This window comes from Protopterus annectens, chromosome 2.part1 (genome assembly GCF_019279795.1).
Source record: "Protopterus annectens isolate FY-2018-M chromosome 2.part1, PAN1.0, whole genome shotgun sequence".
Taxonomy (NCBI): Eukaryota; Metazoa; Chordata; order Ceratodontiformes; family Protopteridae; genus Protopterus; species Protopterus annectens.
Window position 1 is genome coordinate 1447614736 of NC_056729.1, and position 16917 is coordinate 1447631652.

The following is a 16917-nucleotide window of genomic DNA, read 5'->3' on the forward strand; positions in this document are numbered from 1 at the left end:
CCCGGTTAAAAATGTCAAAAAATAAATAAGTAACTATGTAAAATATCATCATCTGCAAATAGAGCCAGCTTTTCTTGACTATCATACCAATTATATCCTTGAATTTGTGAGTCCCTTATTTTTTTTGCCAGTCGTCGTAAATGTAATGAAAATAACAAATGAGAGAGGGGGGACCCCTGTCTGGTTCCTTTGTTCAAGCAGAAATTATCAGAGAGGAGCCCACCCATTTTAATTTTCAAATCGAATCCCTCATGTATCCTCCTAATCAACCATATATTTTTATCAAGGAATGCAAATGCTTTCATTGCCGTGCTCATAAAGTCCCAGCTTAATCGGTCAAATACTTTCTTTGCATCAAGACCCACCAACAGAGGTGGTATTTTCTTACTGCTTCCCTCTGGATCATCAGTGGTGTGTTAATGTTGTCCGATGTTTGTCTTCCCTCCATAAAAACCAAATTGATACATATCTATCAATTTTAGCATCACCTTTGGCATTCTTTTAGCCATTAAAGACATAAACACTTTATAATCATGATTTAAGATTGAAATGGGCCTGTATGAAGCTGGATTGGTTATACATCCCCATTTTTATCTCATTTCCTTCTATCCTGTTAGTGAGCCTCGTCTGCCTCTGACCTTAGCATATGTAATTCTTCCATGAGCATTTCCATTTGTACCTTTTCTTAATTTCAATATTTCTCTGTTTTATATAGATTTTCATAGAATTTCTGAAATATTTCAAATACCTCTACACATTCTCATTATCTTCCTTGTTATAGGCTCCCTAAGCTTGGCAGTAGTCCTTTCTACTGCCTAAGTCGTTGTGCTAAAAGACTTTGTGCTCTAGAGTTGTTGGCTTAAAACAGTTGCTTAACAGCAATCTTTCTATAGTCGTGCAAAGTTTATTGTTCTGTGGGATTCCCCTATTTTGCAATACTTTGGCATTTATCAGTCCTTCTAAGTAATTCTTATTACTTATTAACTGTATCTCCCTTTCTTTTATTTCCAACTTATTTTTAAACTCCACTTAAATTTTATCCCACTCCCTAGCTGTATTTTCAGAAAAAAATTATATTTTCTCTAATAGCTGCTGCATAATTTCCAGTAACCATTCCTTAAATTCCTCTCTTTTCAGCAGATAGGCAGGGAAAGCACCAGTGTCTCATTTTTATTTCATGACCCTGTGTTTTTATTTTAGTTATTATTGGCACATGATCTGAAATAGTTATTGGGTGCATATCAAGACCTTCAGTTAAATGCACATGTTTGTGTGAAATGTAAATTCTGTCTAGACTAGCCTAGTTTTTCTATCTTGGGGAATAATATGTAAATTCACTCTGAATTCTTAGTACTGAATTGACATCTTCCATGCCAAATATTTTCATAAATGTCTTCAAAAATCTACCTTCCTTTGTTATATTTTCCATTGTAGGCCACCAAGACACATCTTCACTGTTGCAGTTCAAATTCCAGTCCCCACTTATAAGTAATATTCCTTGCTGAAAGCTGATTATTTTTCCAAGAATTTTCTTAAGCTTCATTATAGCATTTTTAGGTTGATTATAAGTACATGCCAGTAGCCCCTTAGTACTACAAACCTACCATTATTATCTTTTTTATTGTATTCTGTCACTGTTGGAGTTCCTCTTGCAATTAATATAAGTATTCCTCTTTTCCCTTGCCCCAGGTATTCCACTGAATAACCACCCTGAAAACCTTTGTCAAATTCATGTTCAGTTCTTTCCAAGTGTGTCTTCTGTAGCATAGGTATTTGCATTCCACATTTTTTAATATAGTTCACTACTCATTTTTTATGTATATCTGAGAGACAATTCACATTTAAAAAATTACAGAAAGTATAATTTTCTTAAAGAGTTGGTATTCTCACCTTTTATGTATAGCAGCTTTTTTGATAAGTGTCTAACTCCAGCCTTTGTGTAACAGGCATATACTGCTTGGCAGGTTAATCATTTATACAGTTGTTCCTTGTCATCTCCATTTGAGCCTATGTCGCATCTTATAAAACTTTTTGTTTTATAGAAAGCCCTAAAACAAAAACAAATACCCCCAAAAAACCTGTTAATGTAGTAATAACACACAGAACTATGTGCATATTCAAATATTGAATTCCCCCCCCCCCCCCCAATAGGAACAAATGTTTCAAACTGACAGCCACACACACAGACCTGAGATAATCTAAAAGGAAGGTTAACAATGCTAGGACTCATGGTGCAGTCTGTGCTTCTACTAAATGCTGTCTGGTTTTGTCTTAATAGCTCTCTGAAAAGGGAAACACTTGAATGCTTTCAGAAAACATTTTCTCCAAGCCATTCCTCTTTATCAGATTGTCTCCTAGAAACATGATAAACAGACAGAAAACTGCTAAGCGTATATTTGTTAAATAGTCTTATGATATTCAGTATTCTTTAAACTAAGGGCCTTAACCCATGCATTCTATTATGCAAGAATGAGAACAAGTACACTAATTTTTCTTTTGTCGTGCTCTTTCAACCAGATTTCTCTTCATTTTTTTTTAACCTTGCAATACCTACATTTATTAAAACAGAACAAGGAGAAAGAGAGGAGAAGATGGGAGGAAAAAAAAACAGGAGCACCTATTTACATTAGTATCCCCATGACACTTAAAAATAACTGAGAAAACCTTACTATAGATCATGCAAGGAAAATCATGCAGTGTTAAAATTGTACCATTAAGAAACAAATTCATTTTACTTGCAGTTAACTTTCTTCCTCCTCTTCCACTCTCCTGAGTATTTTTCCAAACATTAATGACATGAAGTTCAGTATATACTTTAGAGTCCACAGTCCAAAAAAGTCCAATATTTCCAGATTTTCTTGTTCTGTCATGTTTCACAAATGTAATTATTACTTTTTAATCCCATATTTGTCAGTTTTCAAGTTACTGATTTTATTCCTGTCCATCTCCCAAGTCCTGTCTTTGCTTCATTTCCCACATACTCTCACTTATTTTAGTCAACTTTTTTTTTGTTTTTTTCCTTCTCTCGAGCATTTTCTGTTGAAAGTTTTGAAAAGGTTTCACTGGTTCAGCCTCTCTGGTCTTTATTACCAGAAGAACAAAAAGCAGAATCTCTTTCTGTTTCACAGTTCACTTTTTGTTAGACAGACTTTGTATTTTTTTCTTAGCATGTATTTCATCAAAAAATGTTTTCCAGGGGAAAATATTTTGAAGATAGCTGGGTACAACATTTTGAATCTGATGCCTGCTTGTCGACATTCCTTAAATAATGGAATAAGTTTATTCCTCTTCTGCCTGGTGTACAATGAGTAGTCATTCTCCACAAACACTCTGGTGTCTCCCACTTTTAATACTTTGTCCTTCTGCCACAGTTTTGTCAGAATCAACTCCTTCTGCTGGTAAGATTGCATCTTTACTGTTAATATTAATTATTGTTAATTAATTAATATTAATATTAGTATTTATACTATTAGGTCTAGACGGCTTTCTCATAGCCAGGTTTGGAGCACACACATGATGTGCCCTTTCACTTAACAATTCCTGTTGTGGAATACCAGTCCAATTGCTTATTTGTGCTTTCATAAAATTAATACAGTCAAGTTTCTTCCAGCTTCTCTGGTACAGCAAAAAATCTCAGGTTTTCTACATGCTCTGTCCTCTAATTCTGTTATTTTTTTGAAACCTCTCTTCTAGTGCAGTCTCATATTTAGCCAGCCTTTTCTTCATTTCATCCTCAGAGTTTTGCAGTTTTATCATCTTATCTGAATATCTGTTTAAAGCTTCTTCCATTTTTCCAGCCTGTTATTGTTTGAGTTAATGTACTTCATTTATTTTAATCAGGTCTGTGTGCAGTTGCCTTATACTTTCCTCTAGGTTACTGGAAGTCACGTCTGGAGTGTTTTGCTGAACAGCTGCATTACTTTTCCCAATCAGTGTTTCTTTCTCACCTTTTATAGCTGATTTTCCCTCAGGCCCTCTGTATTTTTTCCTGGTATCCAGGCAGTGCACTCATTAGCCAGTTACTGAAATGTATGGGTTCATAGGAGGTTACTAGGGTAGTGGCCCTAGAGCTTTTACATGTCTAGCCATGTTAATCCCAAGTATCCCCATTTGTTCTTTTTTGGTAGTTTGCAGAACAAATTTATGAATATAGCAGGTCTGTGATCAACACCAGCTACCCTGACCATGAGGGACACAGGTGCCACCCCAGGGCGTATTTGTAGTCTCTCACCCAGTTATCTAGATTGCATTTGAATAGGTTCAATGAGGAGCTCTGTTTTTTTCCCAGAGAAGCATCAGCCTTTGGGAGACATTTCTGCCTCTCCAGCATGTTCTGTTAATGTCACACACTAGGTTGAGATCTGTTGAGCAAGTGACTCTTGTGCCAGTTGACTTGCAGATGTGCAGCATTTCTATTAGGGCAGGGTTGGAGATTGCCCTATAGTCCAGGCAGAAGTCACCTCTCAGCAGCCTATAAGATACAGAGTAAAAGTTACAGGTCTTCTGGCCTGTCTTCATAGATCATGGTTTGGAGTCCCTGTATTTTCTTGGTGAGAAACCTCTGAGGTCTCTCCAGCTGCTACAGGTGTTTGGTGAGATGCATGCAAAAGGGTGCATTATACTCTATTAGTAGTCTGATGAGGGTTGAGTACAGTGGAGTTGAAGTTGTAACATCCCTTGATGTGGATTCTATGCCCTTGCTTATGAGGTACATTATGTAGAAGGCTTTCCTTACCACTGTGGAAAGTTGTTGATTGAAGTTCAGATTGCTATCAACCTGTATTCCCAAGTCTGTCACCACTGGGTTGGAACTCAGGGGATGCTGTCACTATTGTAATTTGTAGGGAATTATTTTGCCAAAGGGAGTAATAATGCATTTTTTGCATTTAGTTTTAGACCATAGCTTTGGCACCAGTCATTCGTTTGTGTTAGCCCTTATTGTAATATAATGACATTGTTGGGGGACTCAGTGATTGCTCCCAGTTTGCAACTAACAGGGAACCTGGTGAGCCACGGGCCATCTGCTTTGACCTGGGCTTCTGAGAACTAGATACCAAACAGTAAGGGGCCCAGCACAGAACAGTGTGGTACTCCACTGGTGATGGGTCTACTGGTGGAGGTGGCGTCACCAGTTTTGAAAGAGTGCGTTCTGTCAGCCAGTTGGCAACATATCTAGTAACATAAGAGTTAATCCCCAGCTGGGAGCATTTCCTCAAAGATGCCAGAGTGGGGGATTGTGTCAAAAGCCTTAGCAAGTTCTAGATGTGCTGTGCGCACTGTCTTACCTTCGTCCATGGCTTTGTGATATTCTCAAAGAAGTCTACCAGGTTTAATAAGCATGATTTACCCTCAACGAAGCCAGACTGGGTTGAGTCCAGCGTTTGGAGGATGCTTATCTCCTTGTTGATAAGCTCCATGAGAATTCTCATCACTTCTCAACCTTTTTGCTAACATCAAGTGAAGGTCCATGATAATTCTTTCCATGGCCTTGCAGATGAGGCTGGTTATACTTATGGGTCTGTAGTTCGTAAGGTCATTTGATGCCCCCCCTTTATGAGGGTGAATTGCTGTTCTTCACTCTGCAGGAACATAGCCAGTTATCAAGCTATAAATAAAGGGAATGCCAAGTGGGTCCACTATGTCTTGTTTTAGATTGTTTAGTAAACAACCTGAGATATTATCTGGTCACATTGAGGCCATGTTTTTGGCCTTGGTGAGCGCAGAGATGACCTGTTCTGTAGAGATACTAGGCAGATTGCTTGTGTCAGGTTTGCTTTGAGATAAGATAGGTGGGGATTGGGAGTTGAAGTTTGCGCTGAATCTGTCAACTAGCAGGCTGTCGATATCTTCCGGTGTAGTATGAATGATCCCATCTACAACCAGTTCGGCACTTAGCTGGGCATTCCCTTTTTGACTCTGGATGTAGTTAAAGAAAGCCTTATGATTATCTTTGGCATGGGATGTGATTTTGGTTTCGTACCCAGAAATTTAGGTCCACTGGCTTTCTCTACTAAGTTTCTGTTTTCACACTGGAGTGCTAGAATTAAACAATTATTCAGAGTGCAGACTTCATGGAAGTCAGATCCCAGCACTTCTTGAGTTTATTTCTTATTTGTGATCTACATTTTTGTAGTCTAATGATCTATTAATGAGTGTTGCATGACATTGAGTGTTATCTTAAGCCTTATTGTTGTTTCTTGTCTATTTAGGTTGCTCTGTAATAGTTTTACATATTATAACGTCAAAGGTGTATTTGAAAGCAGACTAATGGTATATAGTTTATGTTCATGTTTGTGCTTTCTGTACCTCACTTTTATTGCTAATGTACACATAACATTTTTGTTGTGGCATCTTTATACTTAGATTACTTTTCAAAACTGTTTTGTCATATGCTAAGAATTATTAACGTCTTATCTCTCTATTCTCATTTAGAATCAGGAAAGGATTTCCTTCAGAGGCTCGAATAGTGGCACGGATTCTTCCACAGTTCTTAGATGACTTTTTTCCACCTCAAGATGTAATGAACAAAGTCATTGGTGAATTTTTGTCAAATCAGCAGCCTTACCCCCAGTTGATGGCAAGAGTTGTTTACAAGGTATGTGACTTAAGACTGCTGTAGCAAAACACAGTTTTGAGGGTGTACATCTCCCATTCTTACTGTTTATAAAGTAAAGCCAAAAAAAAATGTAAAGTATGTTTTCTTCATGATAATCTTCCAGTTGAGCAAGGTCTTAGACAGAAAGCATGGAAGAAGAACTGAACCTGCTTCTGGGAAAATAGAGGTATGTATCTGATAATGAGTCAGAAAGCAGAAGGCTGGCCTGTGGTGGTGGTGGTAACAGTAAAGAAAAAGATAACAAAGTATCCTTTGACGCACTTTTACTTTTCTTGCATGAATTTGTGATTGATAAGCTTGCACAGAGGGATGGAGTCCTAACTACTGCTCACATGCTGGGGGAGCCAACCATGGAAAGAGTGTGTGAGAGAGAGAGATAGAAGTGCAGAGGCATTTGCCAGCTCACCTCTCCCAGTGGGGAATGTTGAGGAGCGTCTTAAAGGCCTAGGATGTAGCAGGAGACATGGATTGAAAAATGGGATTGGAGGGTTACCTGAGGGACTACTTCATTCACTTACTCTGCCTGCAGAGGGGAAATTAAAGCAAAGTTTCAAAATCCCCTGATGACTACCTGGATAATGGCTACACTGTAATGCGATCTTGCATGTTATGGAATGAATGAACAGAGTTTAGGTGATTGACTAGGTGGTTGGCAGGCATAGAAGATCCAAAAGTGTAAAAAAAAAAAAAAATCCATAATACGTAAGATTGAATCACAATGTAGCCCTCCTACCCATCTCTGTGACAGTTCCCCAAGGTTTTATCCTCGGACCTCTGCTCTTTATCATATTTACTAATGAACTCATTTCTTCCACCCAACTAGCTTCTATCGTTCAATATGCCAATCACGCCTCTCTTATCTGCTCTGCCCCCTCACCCCAAGAACTACAAGGAAAAAAGCAAAAATCTCTCCAAGATGTATAAAATTGTCATCAATCAACTCATTCTCAACCCAAATAAAACTAAGCTTATGGTCTTCTGCAACAATAGAGCTAAAAATAACCAAACCTCTCTTACCGTCTACTCCACCAGTGGTACAAAAATTGAACCAGTCAGTCAAACTAAACTTCTTGGTATAACAGCAGACTGTCTAAAATTCAGCAAACATATATCAATCGCAATTAAATAATTCACATCAAACTTGGCTAACTCGATAGAGCCAAACCTTTCCTAACCAACTATGCTAGACTTTCCACAGCCAGAGCAGACCTGCTTTCCTCCCTTCTTTATTGCTCACAAATCTTCACCAACCTCTGCAAGACTGGCTTAACCTTGAGAACTGCTATAACAAAATAGCCAAGTATGCTGTAAACCAGCCCCACAAATCCCACCACTGTATCACACTTCACCGACACATCTGGCTTAAAACTATCCAACCTACTCACCATTGCACATATCTTCCACAAGCCTGATCACTGCTGTTTTCTCTCTAGCCTAGTTGAACCAAACACCTCCTAAAGGTAAAAAATCCAAAAACTGCTATGGCATCTGTCTTTATTCTAATAAAATATCCAAATCCTGGAACCTACTGCCCCAGCAAATACTTAATAATCTTGACAATCAGAAATTCAAACTACTCCTAAAAGAACACCTTACTAACCACTGGCTGTGCTCCTGCATCCACGCAGGCTAACCCCCCTAACCTGACTGACTTCCACACTAATGTTGAATAAGTCCCAATCTTATAGTTCTCCACTGTAGTGATAACTGTCATGTGAAATCATACATTATATTATATCCTGCCTGTACTTCCTTACCTCTTAACAAAAAAAGAAAAGAGAGAAAGAAAAGGTGATTATCTTGCATGTAATGACATTACTTACCTGTTTTATCAATGTCCTCAGAAATTGTAGTTACCTCCGTCATGCATGTAACTTGCTTATTTTTTCCATTGCTATGCTGTTGTCTACTACTTGTCTTGGAGATTTTCTCCCCAGGTCTCTGCTGAAAACGGCCCCCTGGCCCAGTTGGACACCACCCAGTAAACAACGGTAAATAAAAAAAAAAAAAAAAAAAATATATATATATATATATATATATATATATATATATATATATATACACACACACACACACACACATATATATATATATATATATATATATATATATATATATATATATATATATAAAATTGATTTTGTCCCAGGCCAGTCTGATGGCTTTGTTACTTTCTCATTATTTACTAATTTCATCCCAAATCAAGGCAAGATTTGTTGGCTCATTCTTGTCTCTGCAATGTAGTAAGACTTCTCAGCACATATCTTTCCTGCAAGTAAGAGGAGAATTGAGCTGTACGGAGTATGGCAGCCTGCAGTCAAGACTAACCCTTGTTTGTATCAGTGTATAGACAAAGAGAAGTAAATAGGGGGATCCTAAGTGAAAGACCAGCACTGTTTTTAGTTTTTAGTAAAATCTAGAACGTAAGCTGCTGTTGAAAAATGAATAATTATTAGAGCATATGAAATATTGCATTATAACTATAAGGACTGGGAAGAGAGATTGGATAAAAAATTCAGAAACAAACAATGAGGGATATATGTATGCCACTCAATTATGCAACAGTCTAGAAGATTTAGGATCTTTGCTTGGAGGTGTTTATATGGTACATTTATACCCCGAGTAGACTCTAAAGAATTTTTCCTCAGGTAGACAGCAAATGTTGGCGCTGTGATGGGGGAAGAAAAAGGTAATTAGGAACATATTTTCTGGGAGTGTATTGAGTTGGCAAACTGCAAAAATACCCTGCAGACTGCCAAGACAGAGATACTGGGTGAGCAAATTGGTGTAACTAAGGAAATTATTTGTTGAGGTGTGATACAGAATCAGAATTGCAGACATAGTAAAACCTTGCCGAGTCTAATGGTGATGGCTACCAAAAAAGTAATTACTAGAAAATGGAAATCAAAGTCTGAATCAACTTTACTAGAAGCAGTGTGAATATAGTAACAGAGATAAACCAACTGGAGTTGGGATCTTTAGAAAAGGGTCAGATCAAAGTACATAGAGAAAAATGGGAATCGTGGGAACAGTATATGCAGAGGAGGAATGAGGTTTAAAAGAATGCAGGATTTGAATGAGCTATGTAGTGTAAGTATAGTGTATTAGACCAGTGATTGACTGACAATGACTGGATAGATTATAAGTGATGTATAATGTTTGCAAGTAAAATTATGTTAATATGGGGGGAAAAAAGACTTCCCCTTCTTTGGAAAAGGTTCCTTATCCATGTGAAGCAGAGTTCTTCCCTAACCCAATTCAAGTGTAACTTGGACAGTTGGATGGGGAACAGGAAGTTCATCCCTGGTTTGGCACCTGTGTCGCTAATGGGCACAGGTTGCATGTAAATGGTTCATATCTGAGGCCACTGCTTGTAAATGTTTAATTTCCCAAGCCCCTGCTTATACTTATCAAGGGTACAAGAACTTGTCAGAGATTTGGTATACATAGCTATGCTTAAAAAGGCTCTTGTGGTCATTAGCCTGGTAAACACCTGTGAACCTATGAAGTCAGCCCCTCCTGCATACCCAGTTTAGCCCCTACCTGTAGCATCTGTGGCCTTATATTGCTGCTGTGTATAAGGGAGACGCATCCCTTGGCTCACATTACTTCCTGATTTTGTCCAGCACATAGCCACTAAAGCTGAATACCAGTGGCTTCTTCCAGTCACCCAGTTTGCCAACTGAAGTCCATGTAGCTACCTCCCTGTCTCCCAGAGTGTGAACTAGAGTCAGGTTAGTTGGTGAAGATGGGAGTGAGCACCTTTCTAACACCCTGAGGTCTGAGACACTATCAGAACTAGGTTAAATTATGATTCATTACTAATGTAAAGCAGACCAGTTTCTGAAACTTAAAGAACAGCATCCTTGGCTTTCTAGTGATAGCATTAGAGAATATGTGTTGTCTTCTTAACCAGTAGTAAGTTTTTCTCAGAACCATTTCTCCCAGGAGCAGAAAAGATGAGTCCACATGCTGTGTGTTGTTTGTCTTGCATGGTGGTCTCTTACATTGCCAAAAAATGTCTTTCTGTTTAGTTTACTACATATTAATAAGAAATAAATTAATGTTAAGTTGTCAATCTCGCCTTCATTCTTGCTTGATGGGTTCGGAGCCGATCCCTCGGCTCCGACTCGGCACTTGCTAAAGCTCGAGAGTCACTTTTACCAGCTCGAGGCAGCCCCATATCCCATGATGCAAGGCGGTAAGTACCCAAATCTCGTTTGCCGCTTCGCTTAGGAGGTCTTCTTTTTACCAGCTCCTGGTAAGTTGTTCACTTTTGTGATATTTAAGCCCCTTTTAGTCAAAAACTCCTTTATTGATAGTTTAAGTTTATATTCTACCCTTTCTGACAGAATTTCCCTGTCTCCTTTAATTTTTTGTTAGTCAATCTTTCCCTATCCCATCCCCCCCCTGTTAGGGTGTGTGTGTGTTGGATTTTATAGAATACCTTTTTGGTATTTTGTATAAGTTAATTTGGACTGGTGTTGTGTGTGTGTGTTGTGTTTTTTCAGCACCATGTCTAAGGAGAGGGTCTCGGGTTTTAAGAAGTGTGACTCGTGCTGTCAGAAGATGTCTCTGACAGACGGTCACACTTCTTGCCTGTATTGTCTGGGCCCTCTTCACCTGCAGGACTCCTGTGCTATTTGTCACTCCTTCAGCCAGAGAGTCCTGCAGGAGAGACGTAATAAGTTGATTCTTAGGGGCCTTCTTAAGCCGGAGGGCTCTCCGGCTAAGTCGGCTCCACCAAAATCAACAAAACCTGCCAAGGCCCAGGCTTCTGTATCTAAGCCTGCGGCCTCGGCTCCGACTCGAGCCGATTCTGGATTGACAAAGCTTTCGGCGCCGATGGCTATCGGTGCCGAATCTGTTTTGACCACTTCGATGTCGGCTCCGATCGGTTCCGACACCCATGTGGCACAGGCATCGGTGTCGGCTCCGATCGGCTCCGACACCGTTACTTTGGTGGCTGTATCGGCTCCGGCTGGAGCCGATACATCGAGGCTTCCTGTCGGCTCCGGAAGTCGGCTCCGACAGGATCCATAGTATCGGCTCCGATGGCTCATTCCAGGAAGAGGTCGAGGTCTCCTTCCTTGGAGCCGATACTTTCGGCTCCGGCTTCACCTCTTCTATCGGAACGGAGCCATCGGAGCCGATCTTCAAGGTCATCCAGGTTGTCAGATCATGACCTAGAGAGAGTGGTCAGTAGATTACTCAAGTCACAGGTACTGGCCCAAATGTTACACAGTCCGTCTCAGCAGATGACTGTTGGTCCACACCTCGTTACAGTTCCTCCTTCAACTCTACCCCAGAGCTTGGAGTTGGAGTCTTCGGGCATGGTTACTGCTACGGCTGGAGGACGGATACCCCCTTCTGTTCCTTCAGCCTCTACTCTTATCTCCTCTTCGAGACCTTCCTTAGAGGGATTCGGTGGTCGGGCTTCCATGGTCTCCTCCGAGGGGTGAGTGGCATCGGACCCTTGTCCGAGCCCGCTCTTCCCCTTGGAGCCTCGGCCTTGGTGAGCTCGGCTCTGACATCTGCCTCGGAGACTTCCCTTTCGGTGGTCCCTGGAGTTCCTAGCTCTTCGGAGCGGGTTCTCTCGGACCTGCCTGGGAGGGGAGCATTCGAGGTGATGAAGAGTGTACTGGCCACTGGTATCAGTCAGCAGTCTGTTCCCGTAGCTCCTCCCTCTATAGTACCTGTTGACATCTCTGCCACTTCTCTTGCTACAGGACCCAGAGATCCTCCGCCTCAGGTTTCCCCATTGGGAATTTCCCCCTCTTCCGAGGATTCTCCTGATGCTTCGGGAGATCTTCCTAGGAAGAGGACTTGTAAGAGGAAGCATGTAGACTCCCCGAGTCTGTCACTTGGATACTGACTTTGATGAGTCAGAGGGATCCCCTAGATCCCCTCTGAGGATGTCTCCTTCTCAGACATCCTAGAACTTCTGAAACAGAGGGGAAACTGGCCCACCAACAATCCCTCTGAGGATGAGTCAGTATACCTAGAGGCGTTTGGATCTCGGCCCTCCACCTCCTGGGTGTCTCCGCCTTCGACCCCTTATGCAGGTTATTGCACGAAGGCGTGGGCAGCTCCTGACTCTGTAGAGCCAGTCCCTAGGAGGCCTTCTAAATTTATAACTGCCCCAGTGACAAACAATTCCTTACCAAGGGTGTCCCCGCTGATGCCATGGTGGTGGCTGCGGCCACCAAAAAGGAACTTGCAGATCCTTCCGTGCCTTTCCATCCTCCTAATAAGGACTCTAGGACCATGGATAGGTACGGCAAGCGGATGTTTTCCTCAGCGACCTTTGCTATGCGTTCGCTGAATTATCTTTGTCACTTCACCAGACTCCAGAGATATCCTGAAGGAGCTGGGAGAAGTAGTTCAGGATCCTACAGCTGCAGGGGCTCAAGAAAAGATTGCTTCGCAGCTAGGAACCCTCAATTCCGTTGTTAACTCCTCCATGCGGCTAATATCTTATGCTGCGGATGGAGCGAGTAGAGCCGCAGGCACAGGTGTGGCTCTTAGACGCCAAGCCTGGATGCGGCTATGTGATTTTATGGATCCCTTTAAGGCGTCCTTCACAAATTCTCCCTTTGATGGGTCAGCTTTGTTTGGCCCTCAGGTGAAGGAAACCTTGACCAGGTGCGAGCAAGACGGCAAGACTCTTTCTGCTGTTGGAGTCCGTTTTTCCACCCCTTCTAGGCCTTATCCTAAAGGACAGAAGGGTGGGAAGATGTGGTTCCGTAAATCCCAAGGAGTCACGCCCGGATTCACGTGGTCAGTTTACCCTAGAGGCAGAGGGGTAACAACAACAGACGCCACTCTAGAGGCAAAGGGGGTCCGAAGAACCAGGGAAACAGGGAGCCTCTCTCTGACAAGCCCTTTCAGCATCCCTGAGGTGTTGCCCGGCTGTCCCTCCTTGGAGGCAGTCGGGAAGATTATCACTGTACCCAGAAGCCTGGCATTCCCTCACTCAAGACAGATGGGTACAGTCGATCATATCCAAGGGTTACATAATTCCTTTCGAGGAAAGTCCTTTCCCTCAAATTCCCTTCCAGATGTACCACCCGGTCTAAGGGAAATTGCAGAGTTAGAAGTCTCAAAACTACTGCAAAAAGAGCCATTCAGCCAGTTACAACAGACCATTCAGAGCCGGAATCTACTCAAGGTTCTTTTGGTCCCCAAAAGACGGAGACTGGAGACCAATATTGGATCTCAGCAGACTCAACAAGTCTGTGAGGAAGACAAGATTCGAATGGTCACTCTTCAGTCAATTCTGCCCTTCTTACAGAAGGACAACTGGATGTGCTCAATAGATCTTCAGGATGCGTACTATCACATCAAAATTCACAGACGCTCCAGAAGATTTCTCCGCTTCGGCTGGGGTCCAGTCATTTCCAGTTCAGAGCCCTGCCCTTTGGTCTCACTACAGCCCCCAGAGTGTTCACCAAATGCATGGCAGTGGTCACGGCTCACCTGAGACGTCAAGGATTCCAGGTGTTTCCGTATCTCGACGACTGGCTCCTGTCAGCCACCACCAGGCATCAGCTTATACAAGCCAGGAATTACACAATAGACCTTTGTTCTCATTTAGGCATCTCAATAAACTTCGAAAAGTCATCCTTATCGCCCTGCCAGTCTATTACCTTCATAGGCAAACTTAAACACTGTTCGGATGTCAGCTACCCTTACAGAACAAAGAGTTTCAGACATTCAGACTCATGTCAGGATCATTCTGGCCAACAAGAAAATACAGGCCAGAATGGTTCTAAAGGTATTAGGTCTCATGGCTGCGGCCATTACTCTTCTTCCCCTGGCTCGATTCTACATGCGCCTCCTTCAGTGGATGCTGTTCACACAGTGGTCATACCAGCAACTTCCAATGCGTCACCAGATTCTGGTGACACAGACATGCAAACAGCATCTTACTTGGTGGACCACATCGTCTCAGGTTCACCAAGGCAGGTGCTTTGTACCTCTGTCCCCGATAGCCACTGTCACCACGGATGCCTCCCTGATCGGGTGGGGGGGTCATTATCAGGGCAGGATGGTTCATGGGACGTGGCAACCGTTCGAGTACCATCTGCACATAAATGTCCTGGAGATGAGAGCAGTGCTTTTAACGTTGCAAGCCCTCAACGACTTTCTTCCCGTAGGGACAATTGCAGTCCAAACAGACAACATGTCTGTAGTTTGGTATATCAACAAACAGGGCGGAACCAAGTCCTACCCCTTGTGTCGAAGCGCTCAGACTTTGGCAATGGGCGATCTCCTCTCATCGGTTTCTGGTAGCAACGCATATCCCTGGGAAAACCAACATTATAGCGGACAGATTGAGCAGAGCTATCCTCATGCCTCACGAGTGGTCTCTCAAGCAGTCTATAGCGGAAGAGATTTTTCTGGAATGGGGTCGTCCATGTTGCGATCTTTTGCTACTCCCCAAAACAGCAAATGTCCAGACTTCTTCAGCCTCTTCCCTCTATCAGGCCATCCCCAGAGACGCTCTAACCCAGGATTGGCCCCAGGGACTTCTTTATGCCTTCCTCCATTTCCTCTGATCCCTCAGGTGATCCAGAAAGCTACCGTTTGAGGGCCAAATTGATTCTCATTGCCCCTTACTGGCCTCGACAAGTTTGGTTCCCGTTCCTCCATCATCACCTTGTGGTGCAGCCGTGGCATCTGGACCCAGTGCCAGATCTTCTGATTCACCAATCAGGTCAGCTGCACCGGTCAATCCCATCTCTCAACCTCACAGCATGGTTGCTCCACTTCCTTCCTTAGCCAGGCTTCCTTTGATCTCTAACCCAGTTAGAGACATCATAGTAGCTTCACTAAAATCCTCTACCAGGAGGATTTACACAAGCAAATGGAAACGTTTCTCTTATTGGGCTAAGGCCCAAAATATTGATCCTTTTACTGCCCCTGTTCAGGCAGTTCTGGACTTCTTAGCGGAGATTTTTCATGCAGGCTCCTCTTCTTCCACAGTCAGAGTTCAATTGGCTGCTATCTCCAACTTTCATGTCGGGATAGCAGATCATAATATTATGTCCCATAGGCTCTGCAGGGCCTTCTTGAAAGGAATTTTCCTACTAAAACCTCCGATCAGGAATCCTCCTCCTCAGTGGGATCTAAATCTAGTGCTGACATCCTTGATTCTTCCCCCCTTCGAGCCAGCTGTTTCTTGTTCCCTGAAACATCTTTCTTGGAAAACTTTATTCTTAGTGGCTATTACATCTGCCAGAAGGGTGTCTGAACTTCATGCTCTTTCGGTTCGACCCCCCTATTTGGTTTTTCACAAAGACAGAGTATCTTTGAGAACTAACCCAACCTTTTTGCCTAAGGTCGCTTCAAAGAACAATTTGAATCAATCCATTGATCTCCCTGTGTTTTTCCTAACTATTCAGATAGGGCTGAACAAAAGTTACATTATCTTGATGTCCACCGTCAACTTAGATATTATTTGGACAGAACAAAAAAATTTAGAAAATCTGATCAACTTTTTGTGTCCTATGCGGATAATAAAAAAGGCCTTCCTGTTTCTAAAGTGACCTTGTCCAGATGGCTTTCTTCGGTCATCTCTGAAATTTATACTCAGGGGAAAACAGCTGTGCTCAAAACCTAAAGCACATTCAACTAGGAGCTTAGCTACTTCTACAGCTTTTCAAGCTAGACTTCCTTTGGACACTATTTGTGCAGCGGCCACTTGGGCCACTCCTCACACTTTTGTTTCCCATTACAAATTGGACTTGGCCTCCAGGGACAGAGCCAGTTTTGGCTCTACAGTCCTCAAGAGTTTGTTCCATTGAGCCACCCAGGATAGAGGTGCTAGGACCGGTCCCATCAAGCAAGAATGAAGGCGAGATTGACAACTTAACATTAAGAAGTTATGTACCTACCATAACGTTCCATGTTAGTTGTCTTCTCTCGCCTTCTTTCTTGCGACCCTCCCTCCTTCCCCCTGGCCTGGACAGACCTTGTATAAGAAACTATTATGCTAAAGACCTTTTAGACCTGGTCCTTTTTACATCTGTAAGTTTCTTCTTCCTTTGGGAAGTATTTTATGCTTGGTGCTATTGCCCTTTGTTAACAAACGAGATCTGGGTACTTACCGCCTTGCATCATGGGATATGGGGCTGCCTCGAGCTGGTAAAAGTGACTCTCGAGCTTTAGCAAGTGCCGAGTCGGAGCCGAGGGATCGGCTCCGAACCCATCAAGCAAGAAAGAAGGCGAGAGAAGACAACTAACATGGAACGTTATGGTAGGTACATAACTTCTTATTTTAGTTGCGTGGTTTTATA

The 16917-nt window shown here is 42.2% G+C and overlaps 1 protein-coding gene across 4 annotated transcripts in view; it reads left to right on the forward strand.

The window, feature by feature from the left end:
• Window positions 1-16917, forward strand: part of HTT (huntingtin) — a 4811037-nt gene that overhangs the window by 4711366 nt on the left and 82754 nt on the right. For all 4 annotated transcript variants that reach the window (XM_044062924.1, XM_044062926.1, XM_044062925.1 and 1 more), the window contains one exon: window positions 6433-6595. In XM_044062924.1, the coding sequence (XP_043918859.1) occupies window positions 6433-6595 (163 nt within the window). The remainder of the gene's footprint in view (window positions 1-6432; window positions 6596-16917) is intronic.